This window comes from Nanorana parkeri, unplaced genomic scaffold (assembly GCF_000935625.1).
Source record: "Nanorana parkeri isolate BGI_ZX_2015 unplaced genomic scaffold, ASM93562v1 scaffold213, whole genome shotgun sequence".
Taxonomy (NCBI): Eukaryota; Metazoa; Chordata; class Amphibia; order Anura; family Dicroglossidae; genus Nanorana; species Nanorana parkeri.
The window spans coordinates 1,184,790-1,200,565 of NW_017306481.1; the positions used below are offsets into that span (position 1 = coordinate 1,184,790).

General features: G+C 42.6%; 1 protein-coding gene across 1 annotated transcript in view; it reads left to right on the forward strand.

Annotated features, from left to right (window-relative positions):
• Positions 1-15,376, forward strand: part of LOC108786461 (carbonic anhydrase 13-like) — a 65,178-nt gene extending 49,802 nt beyond the window's left edge. Inside the window, exons 3-7 of the mRNA XM_018555762.1 lie at positions 1,955-2,073; positions 5,863-5,958; positions 10,914-10,976; positions 12,668-12,823; positions 15,152-15,376. Coding sequence (XP_018411264.1) covers positions 1,955-2,073; positions 5,863-5,958; positions 10,914-10,976; positions 12,668-12,823; positions 15,152-15,274 — 557 coding nt within the window. The 3' untranslated portion in view covers positions 15,275-15,376. The remainder of the gene's footprint in view (positions 1-1,954; positions 2,074-5,862; positions 5,959-10,913; positions 10,977-12,667; positions 12,824-15,151) is intronic.
• Positions 15,377-15,776: the final 400 nt, after the last annotated feature.

Below are 15,776 nucleotides of genomic sequence, written 5' to 3' on the forward strand. Positions count from 1 at the left end.
GATCGCCTCTGTAGTCCGGCCGGTCACAATCAGGCAGCGGCGCTGACCTCTAAACAGGCAGATTAGACGGCCGCTTGCAGGGGCCTCCCGGGGTCCTAGCGAGGAGGAAGCAGCCGTCTAACCTACCTGTTTATTGGCTGCCGCTGCCTAATTGTGACTGGCCCGGATCGCATACCAAGGCGATCCGGGTCAGTCGGATCTATTTCAATTGGTGGTCCCTGAACGCAGTGGTGTATTGGGGCTGCCCTAGGCAAGGCAAAACTAAATTTACCCCACTCCTTCCTGTTTAATACTTTTTGCGTGACCTGTCAGTCACAGATCCTGCAGAGACCCCACAGTCTGCCAGATCTCAGGGGGGCTGTGGTGGACTTTGCAGGCTGCAGAGCCCCCATGGATCCTGCAAAGCCCACTAAAAGGTATTACACAGCCCCCCTGTGACTCTTTGGTGGGCTGTGCATAATGTATGCTGGGCCCTGCCAGCACAGTGCTCCTACCTTACACGGGAAGCCCAGCCTTCACTGCTTCACTGCTCGGCGCCCAATCGTCTCAGCTTCGCCGCTTGACTGGCCCCTTGGTGACGCCTCCTCCATCGCGGTCTCTGCCTTTGCCTCAGTCTTGCCTCATCTCCCCCTGTCTCCGCCCCCTGTCTCATGCCGCTCCGTCCCCGTCTCTTCATCGCATCCTCGATCTCACTCTGTCTCCGCCCCCTGTCTCATGCAGCTCAATCTCCCTCTGTCTCCACCCCCTGCCGCTCCGTCCCCCTTCTCCTCTTGCGCGCTCGCTCGCTCGCCCGCCTGCCGACATTAGACAGCTCGGCTGCCTTAATGTTGTGGTGCCTGAACCTTGGCTCGCGTGCCAGCAGAAAGGGCCTCGCGTGCCCTCCCTGGCACGCGTGCCATAGGTTCGCCACCACTGTTCTAGGCGTATATAATATTTGTAAAATATCACCATATTCTACAGCATTAGTGGAGCATCGCTATCAATGCAGTTAAGAAATATTATGCTAGATTTGGATAAATGTTTTTTACTAGGCTCTGTAAATACACTTAAAACAAATCAGTCACACATGAAGAAGGTGCAGAGCTGCAGAGCTGATGTTGAACACACAGAAATAATGCAAACTTCTAACAGTTTAGCAGACGTAAGTTACGTGGAACAATGTCACTGCAGGTCATACACTTGACACTGCAGGTCATACTAGCATAGTTCCTAGCATTTCCCCCAAAATTTCCAGGGACACATTGCTTTTCTGTGCGTATAGCAAGCCATTGTAGGTGGAAAATGTTCTTTAAAGGAGAGCTATGAGGTGAGTGCTTTTCACTCACCTCATAGTTCTAGCCGACCTGTGACAATGAGACTGTCACAGGTCGGCTCAGTAGATCGGGAGGTGAGCGAACACATACCTGCGTTCGCTCACCTCTCGATCCTCTCTGCCGTGACAGGCGAGGGGCTGGATTGCCTCGCCTTGGAGTCTTTTGGACCCCCAGTATCACCTTAAAGGGTACCTGTCACCACCAATATGCTATCACATGGGGGGCTTGAAGGTGCGTCCCATCCTGTCATGGTCTTCACAGATCACAAAAACCTAGAGTACCTGCAAAATCCCAAACGCTTGAAACCACGTCAGGCCAGGTGGGCAATCTTTTTCTCCTGTGTGCGCTGCGTTTCAGATGGCTGGCCAAAAACTGACTACAGGAGATACACGGGCAAAGCAATGTAATCCTATAACAACAAATGCCTAAACAAGGATCTTCATGGCAGGGTCACCTGGTTGTATTTTAATCAAAGATCCAGATTTTTTTTAAATACTGGAAATTATTTTGAAATGACATTAACATGTTGAATCTTATATGACATTTTAGTGATTGGGTTTGCATATATTTTAACTATAAAGGTTATCTTTACAAATATATAAATGTGTAGTGAAAACATATGTTTCATCATTTCATTTTAGTTTTGAGGGGTGGACCACTTCAAGGAACTTATAGGCTTCGCCAGCTGCATTTTCACTGGGGGCCTTGTGATGACTATGGAGCCGAACATAAGGTGGATGGAACAGACTATGCAGCTGAGGTAAGAAAATAATGGGTCCATGGTTCTGCAAGCTTAAAACTGAACTCCAGGTATAAGGCAGTGCCATCACAAGGGGGTTGCGGGGGGTGCGGCCCGCACCTGGGTGTCACCATTGCAAATGACTGACAGTCATTTTGGTGTCACCCCCCTCTAAAAAGTCGGCACTCGGTCATGGACCGAGAGCCCGACAGTGTCAGGAGAGAGGAGAGGACCCGGCGGCATACCTCATCCCGCCGGGTGAAGGTCCCCTCCCCTCTCTGCCGGCGTCCATCACCAAGATCATCATTGGATGGTCGTGCGTGTGCGATGACGTCATCACGCACGCACGAGGTGACGTCACGCGCGAAGACGACCAGGTGACACCCGACCTCAGGACACCCCTGGTATAAGGTATTATGCTTAACGCGATCTTCCGGGTCCTGGTACTGTGCTGAGCAGCTTCCCCCCTGCTGTAGAAACACAGGGGGTTGCTTACTCATCACAAAAGCTATTCAGACAATGCCTAGTATTCAATGGATACAAGGCATTCTCTGATAGGACTAGAGGTGGTGACATCATGATCTACCCCTCGTCCAATAAGGGAATGCTTTGTATTTATTCATAAAAAATACTAGGCATTCTCTAAATGACTGCTGTGCGGAGTAAGCAACCCCCTGTTCTTCTTGAGCAGTGGGGAAGCTGCTCAGCTTAGCACCATACAGGACTCAGAAGATTGCTGTAAGGCACTGTAGAAGCTCCAGCTACTACAGTGTTTTACAGGATCCCCATGGGCTGATCAGGCATCGTATGTACATACTTACACTGGGCCAAGCTGGACCATTCTAAGTATGTATAATAATTTATACATGTAATTTAGCTTTATACTTTGTCTCCTGTGCTGCTGGCCCCCAGTCCTCTACTATGTTGAATGACAGCCAGCTTCTTTCATCCTACTTCCTATGGGCCCAGACTGTCATGGAAATATACTCACTGGGGGAGAGTCATGATGCAGCTTGGGCTCACAATAGCATGCTGCAGACGAAAATGCTCACGTCACTACCTGAGCACTATTCTCTGCAGCACAGAGGACTGCAGACAGGTGGGGAGAAGAGGAAGAGGACCCCAGGATGTCATGTTAGCACTATTCTATAAAACACTGAGGACCGTCATAAACCAATGATGGGGAAAAAGGACCCCATTCATCATGAGAGGTACCTGCATTTAAGGTATATGTACACCTTACTTTATTAAAATGCAGAGAGGGGTATAGGGAGTGAGGAGGAGTGGTAGTTGTTAACATGAGTTTCATGTCCTGATCAGGTCTGGATCTGCAGACGCAGATGCTATGTGTTTTGCCACATTTTTGATGCGTTCCAGTTAATTAAAAAAAAAAAATCATTTTCTTTTTTGCTGGAGTGGGGCTGTCAGTATGTTAGCTGCAGTGCAGTGCGTTTTTGACGCGTTTTTGCGTTTCCGGAAGGTTCCCTGACCGTACAAAATGTGACATGCAGTATTTTTTCTGTCGTAACCTGAACGGACTGCGCACGTGAGAACTGTAGCCCATAAAACACATAGGGATACATTGGGATGCATTTTTAGTGCAGGAGCGTACGGATCAGGTCAGCACAGAAAACGGACGTCGTGTGAACAGGCCCTTAGTCATATGTGTCCCTTTTGCAGGGATTTCTCCTAATTTGCTGTCGTTACTTAGCGTTACTCACCAATTAAAGCTTGTTCACACCAGCCCTCAAGCGAAAAGCATCCGTTATAGCGTATGAGCTGGTGCATGATGTGTGGACTGGAGGGTGACGTTGTTACAACTTTTTTATTGTGCTTAAACTTTATTGAGATGTCAAAGTGGCATTTCATTCATTTGTAGTCACTGCAGCTTAAGTGTGGCACGGTGACCAGACATGAGGAGAGCTGAGGAAAAATGCAGCATGTCCACATTTTTTTGCTCTATACTGCAACCCACCTCAAGGTAGTGTTGTGGTGTAAACAGGGCACATTTGTTTTGTATGTGCTGTGAGGGTGTTAGCTCGGGAGCGGGTGTGTGGGACTCCCTGGATGAGTTCACACCACAGAAATTAGGCACAGCAAACAACGATTTCAGGTGAAAACATACTTATTTACAAGAAAAAATTGAGCAAAACAAACAAGACATGAAAAGAAATCTTTGCCTTTTGGCCACTTACTACACACACTGTTTCCCTCACTAACAACTAGGTGCAACCTTGTGCAGCCCCTAGCACCTATCTCCCTATTCAATAAACTGCCACACAGGCTGTGTCTCACCACACAAGTTTTTTTTGTTTTGTTTTGTTTTTCTTTGTCACCACACAGGTAGGTAGAAAGCCTCCCAGTCTACTCAGGCATAAAACTGGTTCCAGGGTGGAGAAAATCTCTGAGCAGTCTGGGAGTTCTTTTAGAGGCCTAATGAGCCAGCTTACTTCAGTTGGGCTCATTACCTCTACCATTCCAGCACTCCCAGCACTCCCTCTAGTGGAAAAAATCTGCATACAACCTGAACCTGGGACACACGTACAGTATATGCCAGCGGTGGCGAACCTATGGCACGCTTGCCACAGAGGGCACGCAGAGGCCCCTCTGGTGGCACGCGAGCCTAGGTCCCGGTTACAGTGACCCGCACACTCCAGCCATCTATAAACCTGGCAGGTGCCCAGATTCTGGGGGTCGGAGCCGCTATCATCAGCAGCACGCCGAGCGGTGAGGAGAGAGAGAGAGCCGCTCGGCCTGGATCTGACAGCCGGCGGCTCTCTCCTCACCGCACATGCTCCGTCCTCCGTCTGGTACATATCAGTGATATGTACCAGACCTCTGTGCAGGACAAACACTGGAGCGATCAGCTGATCACTCCAGTGTTTGTAAATAACCGGGGACACATAGTACTATGTGTTCCCAGTTATGAATGAACAGAACGTGATTTACATCACCTCCTGTTCATTCATGAATTTCTCAATGGGGAGAAGCACTCTGTACAGAGGCTCCTCCCCATTCAGAAACTGCTTGATAGTAAATATTTTCTTAATGAATGGGAAGCCTCTGTGCTTTCCATTCATTTAGAACAGAGGCTGCAAAAAAAGAGATTGATGACTTTGTGTCCTCAATTTCTTTTTCTATTTTAAAAAGGAAATATCAGGGGGCTGTTTAGACCTCTAATATTTCCCGAAGCCCCCCTAAGAGTAAAAAAAAAACTAAATTAAAAATATTTTTGATAATGTGTGTTTTTTTGATGTGTGTGTTTTAATGTGTGTGTTTCATTACGTGTGCGATGTGTGCGTGTGTTTTTAATGTGTTTGATATCTATGTATGTGTGGTTTCTTTTTACAATGAGTGTGTGATGTGTGTTTTATTGAGTGTATAACTGTTTGAATATGTGTGTTTCCCTATTTTGCCTAAGGCAGTGATGTTGAATGTTTTTTAAAGCCCAGCGCCCAAACTGCAATACAATACTATACTTATTTTCAGCGCTGGCACTTTGAGATAAATAAATTGATTTTGCTGGATAATCTAACGCATGTACAGATATTACATCCATTCTATCTACAGAGTCTACTTTGTGGGAATGTGTGTCGGTTGTATGACACACATTCCTGTTGACTCAAAAGTTTTCAAACAAATATATAGAGATCCAGAAAGCACTTCTAGTGCCCATATATAGTGCAACAATGTCACTGACACTTTGAATAGTGCAAATTACAAATAAACAACTGACTAGCTAATTAAAGAAATTAGAAATCATTATACACAATATATATATAAACAATTTAATTATTTTGTACCTTACAGCTGCACTTTGTCCACTGGAACTCAGAAAAGTATCCGAGTTTTGTCGATGCGGCTTATAAACCAGATGGGCTGGGTGTTGTGGCAGTGTTTTTAAAGGTATGATGCACCTTCAACTAAAAAACTTTTGCTGAAGCAGCAGGAGGTACAATGTCCAAATGTTGTATCTCAGGCACTCATAACAAAATTGTTCTCCTACAAAGGCACTGTGGTCTGTTGAAGCATGGTGCAGTGGTATGTACGGAGAAGGCATGCCGAAAACAGCCAAAGTGTTCTCTTTCATGGCGACGGAGGTGTGTGAATTCACAAGGGGCCACTCTAAAAGTATGCTTTAAGAATACACAGGCTGCTGCATAAAAAGAAAACCTATTTATTCTTTTTAACAGGTTATACTATACCACTATATAAATATAAAAGAAAACCTACACATTCTCTTTCAGGACTTTGAGCCTGATTCCTGAACATCCATCAGGAATTATCAGGCTAAACTTAATCAGAATATTTCTAAAAGTTAAAGATGATATCTATACATGCTAACTGAGCATATATTATTGCAGTGTCTGCCTTAACATCATTTTTGGTGAGTTACCTTTTAAAATGCTTGCTCTTCCATATTTTTGTTACTGTATTATATATGAAAATGTACAGGTTAACCACTTGAAGGACTAGAGGGACATAATGTATACACTACAGGTCACAAATTTTCAAACACCCCCATTTTTCTAGTTTGTATTGAAATGTAAGTAGTTCAAGTCCAGTGAATAACTTGAAATGGTACAAAGGTAAGCGGTAAACTGCAAGAAGTAAAAAAAAGAGGTTTAAGTTACAAAAATTTAAAAATAATGTACATTTCAGAGTTATACAAAAAGGCCTTATTCCGGGAAGAAGTAATGGGTTAACAACTGACAGTTGTTCTGCAGCAATGTAAGTAAATTAAGCCTTGAAAGTTTATGCTAACAATTCCTACAGGTGTTTCAACTTTTGTTGATCCCTCTGTCTGTATAAAAGCGGGGTTGGAACAGACTGTGTTACTACACCCTCTTAAGCAATATTTAGACAGTATTGTACTGCAGGAAGTAATATATTGCTCTCAAAATGGCGATTTCACAAAGGAACAACATTTAACAAAGGAAGACAAGCAGACCATTATAACCCTTAAAAGTGTAGGTCTTTCCTTTGGAGAAATTGCAAAGAAAGCCAAGGTGTCAGTGATTACACTTTCCTACACCATCAAAAGGCACTTGGAAATTGGAGGAAACTCTGACAGGAAGAGGTCTGGCAGACCGAAAGCCACAACAGAGTCAGAAGACAAGTTTTTTGAGCTGCAGGTTTTAAAGATGAAGTGTCAGTAAGAAAGCCATTGCTAAGTTGGCAAAATAAGAAAAAGATGCTTGCCTGGGCCATGAAGCACCACCAGTGGACTACTGAAGGCTGGCAGAAGGTCTCATGGACCAATTAATAAAAATTTTAGATCTTCAGCAGGGCTTTATATGCTGTGGAGTAGGCAAAAAGATCCTTTGGCGTGTGACACCAACTGTCAAGCATGGAGGACGTAGCGTGATGGTCTGGGTTTTTTTTTTACTATTATTTGATTTTTGTTGTAGAATGACTGTGTTCAGCTGTTATATCTGCAAAAGGTGGTCACTTTGATGAGTCAAAAATTTAGATTACATTTCATTAAAGAAAATTATTGCATGATTTCTTTTGGATGTCCAATTGTTTATTTGTTATATGCTTTATTTTCAGAGTACACTGGGACATTAAACTGGAAAATGGGGGTGTTCTTAAACTTTTGACCAGTAGTGTATATACACACACAGATCAGAGTTCCGTTTCAATAGACCTGATCATGCCGGTTCAGGGGTAATCTGATGTAAAGGGACACATGTCCACTTATATCCAATTGCCCATAGACCACCATGGGTCCAGTAATTTTGGTTTTTGAGTCCTTTGACACAGGCCTTCCGATCAGGTCATTTTTTTCAGCCAGAACTGATCAGAAGCCCAATGTTAGTCTATGGGCAGCTGGATATAAACAGACGGACGTTCGTTTACATCCGGTTACCCTGGCTCCTGCCAGGTCAATTTCGCCAGGAACTGATCATGCTGGATCGAGGGTAATCTGATGTAAACGGACAAAAGTCCATTTACATTTGATTCCCTATAGACCAACATGAGTCCGGTAATTTCAGTGTACTCCTCCACCACAAAATATTTAGTTTAACTGTTTGTAGTGAATGGTACTGTTAATGCTGCAGCATACCAGGGGTGGATCCAGAGTCTAGTCTCCGGAGGGGCACTTCCAGAAAAAAAGGTGTTGCTTACAGAACTGCCAAGAGGCTGTGCAAGGTCTTAGGGGGTTGTGCAGGGTCTCAGGACGCTCTGCGGGGTCTTAGGAGGCTGTGCATGGTCTCAGCGGGCTGCGCGGGCGGTCTCAGGACGGCTGTGCGGGGTCTCAGGAAGGCTGTATGGGGTCTCGGGAGGCTGAGGGGGGTCTCACCAGGGCTGTGCAAGTTCTTGCTGGTGGGTGCGGATGGTGTGGTTTCCCAGGAAGGAGGGGGAGTTGTGCAGTCAACGCTGTAAACAGGCGCGGGACCTCAGCACAGGACCTCAGACAGCCACTTCAGTTAAAAAATTTAAAATGCCCAATATTGCCATCAATACCGATACTGGTAGTGGTGCATCCCTACTGTATAATGTAATGTATTGCTGGGATTTGTAGTCCTGTGTAGCCGGTGGTATTCTGCTTTGCTGTAAAATCATTATACAGGAATGCAAAATACCACCAGCTGTACAGGACTACAAATCCCAGGAATACATTTTACAGCAAACCAGCAATGCTGAATACCACTGCCAACTACAGAGGACTACAAATCCCAGCAATAAATTATACAGCAATGCAGAATGGCACTAGCTATAGAGGACTACAAATCCCAGCAATACACTATACCACAATGCAGAATAATATAAAGCTACATACTCTATGTTGCTCTGGGTTCACGGCCTGATGTCACCAGGATCTCAGGAGTGCTGTGCAGGCTCTCAGGTGCGCAGTGCAGGCTCTCATGTGGCCAGTTAGGTCTCCCAGGTGGTCAGTGTGGCCTCTCCGGTGGTCAGTGTGAGCTCTCAGGTGGCCAGTGCGCACTCTCAGGTGGCCAGTGTTGGTGTAGAGGAACTTGAGTGGCCTTAGTCATAGGTGAGGAGGCGGGGATCCATACTGTCTCTTGACTCAATGGAATCTTTTTCATTTCGTGAAACCTTAACAAGGAATATATCCAATGTGACATTGCATTGTTGTTAAACAGACTCATCACTCGCACTGCAACAGCCTTATTCAGGTGGTGCTTTTCTACAAAATTTTGCTCTTATTGCAAGTCATTGCTTGTATATCAAGGCAAATTTTTTCAAAAATGTTTGCTTGTCTTGCAAAACACTCTCAAACCAAGTTACTTGTAAACCAAGGTATTACTGTATATATTTAACTTTTTTTCTAACTGACATGCCCCCTATGAGACAGTGTATAAACTGCCAGAGTTTTTTTTCTTTTTAAGACAGCTAAGGTCTTAGTAGAGTCCTCTGTGTTCAGAGAATTCAGATAAGGAAATGAGAGTCACTGATATGTAGTTCCCATGGCTCTCCGAGCCATTGGTCTTGGCTCACACAGCGTTTTGTAGCACTTTTTCTGCCCTAAAAAACGCTCCCAAAATCTGCCCCCCAAAAAATTCCATTCATTTCTATGGCCCTGTTCACATCTGAGCGTTTTGTAGCAATAAGCAAAATGCCTGTTGCTGGAAAAAGTACAGGAGCTTTTTTTTCTCATACTACAGCTCGTTTTGGCCCCATAGACGCAATAGAAAACTCTTGAAAACGCCCGTTTGCTGTTTTTATGCATAAAGATTTTTACTCATTAACATCAAAGAGCAACAATTTGCTCACAAAAATGTGCTTTTTGCCGTATGCACAAAAAACATGCTAAAACGTGCAAAAACGCTGTCACTTAGGTGTTAACCAGGCCTTAGAGTGGCTCTATGAACCCAGGACTACTGAGAACTAAATGCTCATGTGTTAAAAGAAAGCAGGGTAGATTTCCCACTATCCTAAAGTTCCTGGCTTCTAAGAGGAGCACTGTGATTCATAGAATGTAGGGGGGGAGGGGGTTGCACACTCCCAGCAAGCAACAAGCTGGCAAACACTTCCAACAGTGTAGAATTGATATGATGGTTTTCCAAGTTTCACATTACTTTTTATACAAAGAAAAGCTGGCAGGAAAATGTTAAAACATAATCAGCCATGAGCATTATTTAAAGTGGTTTTAAGGTCAAAAGGTTTTTAAGCTATTTCAAATGCTGATTAAATCCCTTATAATGGATTCTGCTCCTTGATGTTTAAAAGTTTTATCTTCCTGAAGAATCAGCTGGTCCCCTGATCACTGGCCCTGATATCCTGTTTTAGGGTGGCTCCTTTCCCTTGCAGGGCCCTATGGAGCCACCCTTGTGGGTGCTTGTAAGCAGTGTGTGTCTGCACAAACATACTGGCACAGCAAGGGCAAGCTACTCCCCTGCCCCTTGCACCCTCCTTCCTTCTCTCTTCTCCAAGCTAGTAGTTGGACAGCGTCTGGAGACTGTGATCTCTCTTGTAATCTTGAACTGGACAGGACGTTCAGTGAAGTTGAGCTGAGAGAGTTGGAGCCAACTGTTTAGAAACATGATAACTACTACTACTAGTGCTAGGGCAAAAATGTAAAGAAAAAATTTGCCAGGCAATGTATATTTGTTTAATATGGATTAATTATTGAAAATAAGTTGTAGAGTTGTAACACTACTTTATCATGATAGCCATATCGTAAGTGCCATAATACACTATATACACCCTTGACAGTCAAAGGCTTACATACATTGAGCTGTTAATACATTCCTGGAACTTCCACGTAAAGTATATATGAATTACATTAGGTATAATGGTATAAGACTTCTTTCTGTATAGTTGCCCTTAAATCCACAGATGAAAATATTCATATTTTTTTATATATATATGTTTATTTCTATTTTGTTCAGATTGGTGAACACAACGCAAACCTGGAGAGAATTACAGATGCATTTGATGCCATTAATACTAAGGTATGTTACTGTGATGTACATATAGAAGCTGTTCTGGGGCTGTATAATACCATGTTTCCCCGAAAATAAGACCTACCCCGAAAATAAGACCTAGTTGTGACCATTCCCAGGGCCGGTGGGAAGAGCCACTTGAAGAGCCACGGGAGAGAATCAGCGGTGCCAACGAAGCCAGCACTAGAGGAAGCGAGGCGGCACCGAAAGGGAGCAGAGCCGCATAAGCCGATGCCTCCTCTATAGCGCCGGCTCCTGCCACAGGCGGAGTGATACCAAATGCACTCCGCCTGTGAGGAATCGATAGTGAAAGTGCGCTTCGCTCATTCTGGCCAGCGATTGGTTAGCAAATTGCTCTTGGAAAGGTACGGCACCCCTGATTGCCCTGATCACCATATTTGTGTACATGAATACATATAGACTTTTCTACATGAATAAGTTTAGATTGTTGTACATTAAAAAAGACCTACCCCGAAAGTAAGACCTAGTGTGTTTTTTTGAGCCAAAAAAAATATAACACACTGTCTTATTTTCGGAGAAACACGGTAGATGTCATCGGAGGATCTACATTTTTTATTCATATTTTGGGATGTATAATATCACTTCTACCATACTTTGCACTTTGCATGGGAAGTTTCCCCTTGACATCTATCATCCAATCATGTGCAAGAAAAACGCTGTTTTTTCCCCTTGCACTTCATTAGGTATTTTTTGCAAGTGAAATTTCACCACATTCACCAAACTGAAGGAAAATTCCCTTACCAGATGAACCGCCTGCTAGGTTATCACTCCTGTATTTTTTTGTAAATCTGGCCATACACTGCTCTCTCTTTTTTTTGTTCAGCCTGCAGGTTAAATGAAAAAATAGAGCAGTGTATTGCCAGCTTTATAGAGCAGATTCCTCCATCAATGCTACAAGTTAATCGATCAAGAAATCCCCGCTGATCAAGGCATCCCCGTGGCCACTGTCAGAATAGTAGAACAGAGATGGTAACTCATTGGCTGCTGGCTCTGTTCATTCAAAGATTTTCCAACCAGCTCCTTCAATCAGCTGATCAAGGGATGCCGGCTAAAAGGGTACCGACAGCGTCAACCACTGTGGGAATTTCATCTGGTTCCTAAAGAACCGGACGAAATTCGCATACAAATGGCCACCTTAAAAGTTGAGCTTGATCCCACACTTCCCTAATGATCAAAAATTGTGATGGACAGTGTCCGTTTCTAAAGAGACTTCCGCCAGCAATTACTATTCATTACAGCAATGCTCAGTGGCGTGTGAGTTAAAGAGAAACTCCGGGGAAAAATATTCACCCTTGCAGTGTGATTACCCCCACATTGCAACGGTTAACTGCTCGTTTTCGCCTAGGGGCTAAAATAAAAAAGTTCTACTCACCTGAACTTTGGAGCAGGCTGTCACATCACTCCCTCCAGCCTTTCTCCAGCAGCGATGACATGTCCCTCAACGTCCTCAGGGGGGAGAGATGCTGAAAGGAGGGATGTAACAGCAAGTTGGCTCTGAGGATCAGGTGAGTATAACTTTGTTATTTTCAACCCTAGATCAAAATGAGCAGTTAACTCTTGCAGTGGGGTGGTAGCCCCACTGCAAGAGTTACTTAAAGTATGATAAACCTTATGCTAAGTTGTAAGCAATGATATTTTATGTATATTTGGTAAAAAATGACAGCATGTCTATTTCATAGGGCAAGCAGTCTTCCTTTACAAACTATGACCCTTCAAGACTACTTCCTGACTGCAAGGATTTCTGGACCTACCAAGGGTCACTTACTGTTCCACCACTGCTAGAGAGTGTTATATGGATAATTTTAAAGGAGCCCATAACTATCAGCTCCAGACAGGTAAGTGTGACGTATTGCTAGATTTGACACAATCATGGTCCATACAGAAGGATGATGCTTGATTGAAGCTGCCCTTGTTTTATAATGTTCTGAGATGCAATCACATTGTACCCCCACCATCTTATGAGTTAATATACTCCGCTGCATCAAAGCCTTATTGCCATACTGTATTACAGGCCTGTCAGGCTGTCTAAAGGTTGGGATAATGGTTTAGTCAGGCAAAAGGATTCACAACAACTTTGATATAGCGATATCAAACGCAGCAGACAAAGATTACACTGCATGTCTGTCCATGGTGAGCAATTAAAGTGACACTAAACTCAGGAGTTAAATCTTAAAAATACATTCAAGTATAAAAAAGTGGTAAAAAAGTAAACAAAATATAATAAAGTAAATAGAAATGTTTAAAAAAGTAAAAAGTAATAACATAAATATAAAGTAAATAAAAATAAAAAAAGTGATAAAAAGGTAAAAAATTAAATGTAAAAAATAAAGTAAAAGATAATAAGATAAATAAAAATTTTAAAAAGTAAATACATTTAAAAAAATAAAAAAGTGATAAAAAAGTAAAACAAAATAATAAAGAAACCCCAAAAAAATACAACTAACCCTGCTGCCCCTGCTATCCTGCAGCTCTGCATGCTGATAGGAAATCATCTTACATTCATTAGCTAAACAAACTTGTTTTTCATTTACAGTTTTACATAAAATGTAAATAAAAGAAATCTAATAATAATAAAAAAAATTTGTTAAAGTCCCCCGCCCCCGCGAGCACGCGCGTCGCCACGTAAACACGCGTCGGGTGCGCCTACGTATGAAAACGACGAACGCGCTACACATGTTGGGTATCGCCGCGCACGCCGGAGTGAGAGCAATAATTCTAGGGCCAGTATTTTGGGGTATCTCTAAATTGATGACCTGTGGGGGGTTTTAAAGCGTCTTCTATGGACTTTTTGGGGTACTGGGGTTTTTCGCCGTTTTACGGATGCACACAATTTGTAACCTGGGCATGTTGGGTATCGTTTTACTCGTTGTAGCCTCATCTTTTATATTTCATTAAAAAAATGGGTATTTTGTTGTGTTTTGGGGCATTTAATTACATTTTTCACTAAATATTGGGGTTTAATAAGGAGTTGCGCTAATATTGCGCAACATAAAAATTTGCAACTACCACCATTTTATTCTATAGGGTCTTGGCATTCAGAAAATATATAATGTTGGGGGGTTTTAAGTAATTTTCAGGCCTAAAATGTGGAATATAACATGGGTGCAAAAAATGAAAAAAAGGCCTCTGTCATGAAGGGGTTAACACACACACAGTGTACAATAAAGTAAGTAAGTTCAGTTTCCCAAGTAACTTAGGAAAATGGAATTACTCGCTCAAATCTGGACCCCTCCCCCCGCTGTACTTACCTTTCAGCGAACAGTCCTTTCCATCCACCAGTACGGGTGTACTATCTTTACCCCATACTGCTTTCCAGTGCTGCCCTGTGCCATGTATTCTAAATTTCACTCGCAATCTTAACAGTTCGTGTTAAGATCATTTTTTGCATCAGGACAAGTACGTAGATTTTCATGAGAGACAAGTAGATTGTTATGAGAGACAAGTAGATTGGGCCCCGACCTTAGTCCTTGGACGAGTAAGTTTTTTATTTTTTATTTTAATTTCACACACCTGAACACATACATGTACCATGGGGAACAAAAGTATCCCCTCTCCAGAAGGAAGGACAGTGTCAGCACCAATTCAGAGATGATTTGAGGATCTACAGCTGAGTGACACACATATAAGATATATATTTGTTAATAGTTAGGGTACTTGATTTCCAAGATTTAACTCCTGAGTTTAGTGTCACTTCAATAGACTCAGCTTAGTTTAACCATGTAACTGCTACAGATCATGTGACGTGGAGCCGACAGAGTAAGTAAGGGCCCATTCACACTATAGTAGTCAGCTGCAGTGCATTTAACGCACATGCATTATCATGTGTTAGTCAGCAATAAAAACCTTCTCTCAACCTGTTGCATCCAAAATAAAATAAACAATTTGACTAAAGCTGGAATCTAAGTTCTTTGCTAGAAAAAAAACCTGTTCTTTAAATACCTCAGTAGCTGAAGTTTACATTACACACACAGCTGAATGAGCAACCTCCTTCCCTACCTACTCTCTTTTGAAAGCCCATAATGCTCTGTTTATCATTGTCAAGGGTGCAGTCTCCATGAATAAAAATGTATACAATAAAACAATAAATACAACTGACCACAGATGATCAAAGTTTCCATTTAAAGACGTCTAGTAACCTGAATTAAAACTATTTTTTTCCCCAGCTCTCCAAGTTCCGCAGCCTGTTGAGCACCAGTAGTGGTGGAACTGAATCATGCTACATTGAGAGAAATCATCGTCCGGTGCAGCCACTCCGAGGACGGAAAGTCAAAGCTTCTTTTTTGTAGATGTCCTCTATTTCTTACATATCTACTAATGCAGAAAACAGCAAGCTGGGCACACTTACTGCAGGGCACCAGTAAACATGCTGCCAGATGTAGAATATATGTTTTCATAAAAAGCCATTTTATTGAGAATTGTATAGATGTTTATAACTATTCTGACATTTTATGTTGTATTCATTTAATACATTTTTGTATAAGATTATTGCATATTACATTACAAATCCTAGTGAATTGTTTGTAATGATTTTTATACCATTTATATTCTTATATAACTGACTTGTGTTATTGTCTGTTATTGTTATTTTTCTATGTTGTAAAAGCTTCCTCATAAGTGCATTCTTAAGTTCCCTCACAAAAGAGCAAAATGTTACCGTGAGATCTATTCCTAGAGTCACAAAGGATTCTCCATGGTTTGATGCAATTTTATTTTATCATGTCTCTCTTACCACTTCTGAGTCCTTCTGGTTGGCTGCACTGAGGATGGACAGAACTTCTAAAGATGTTC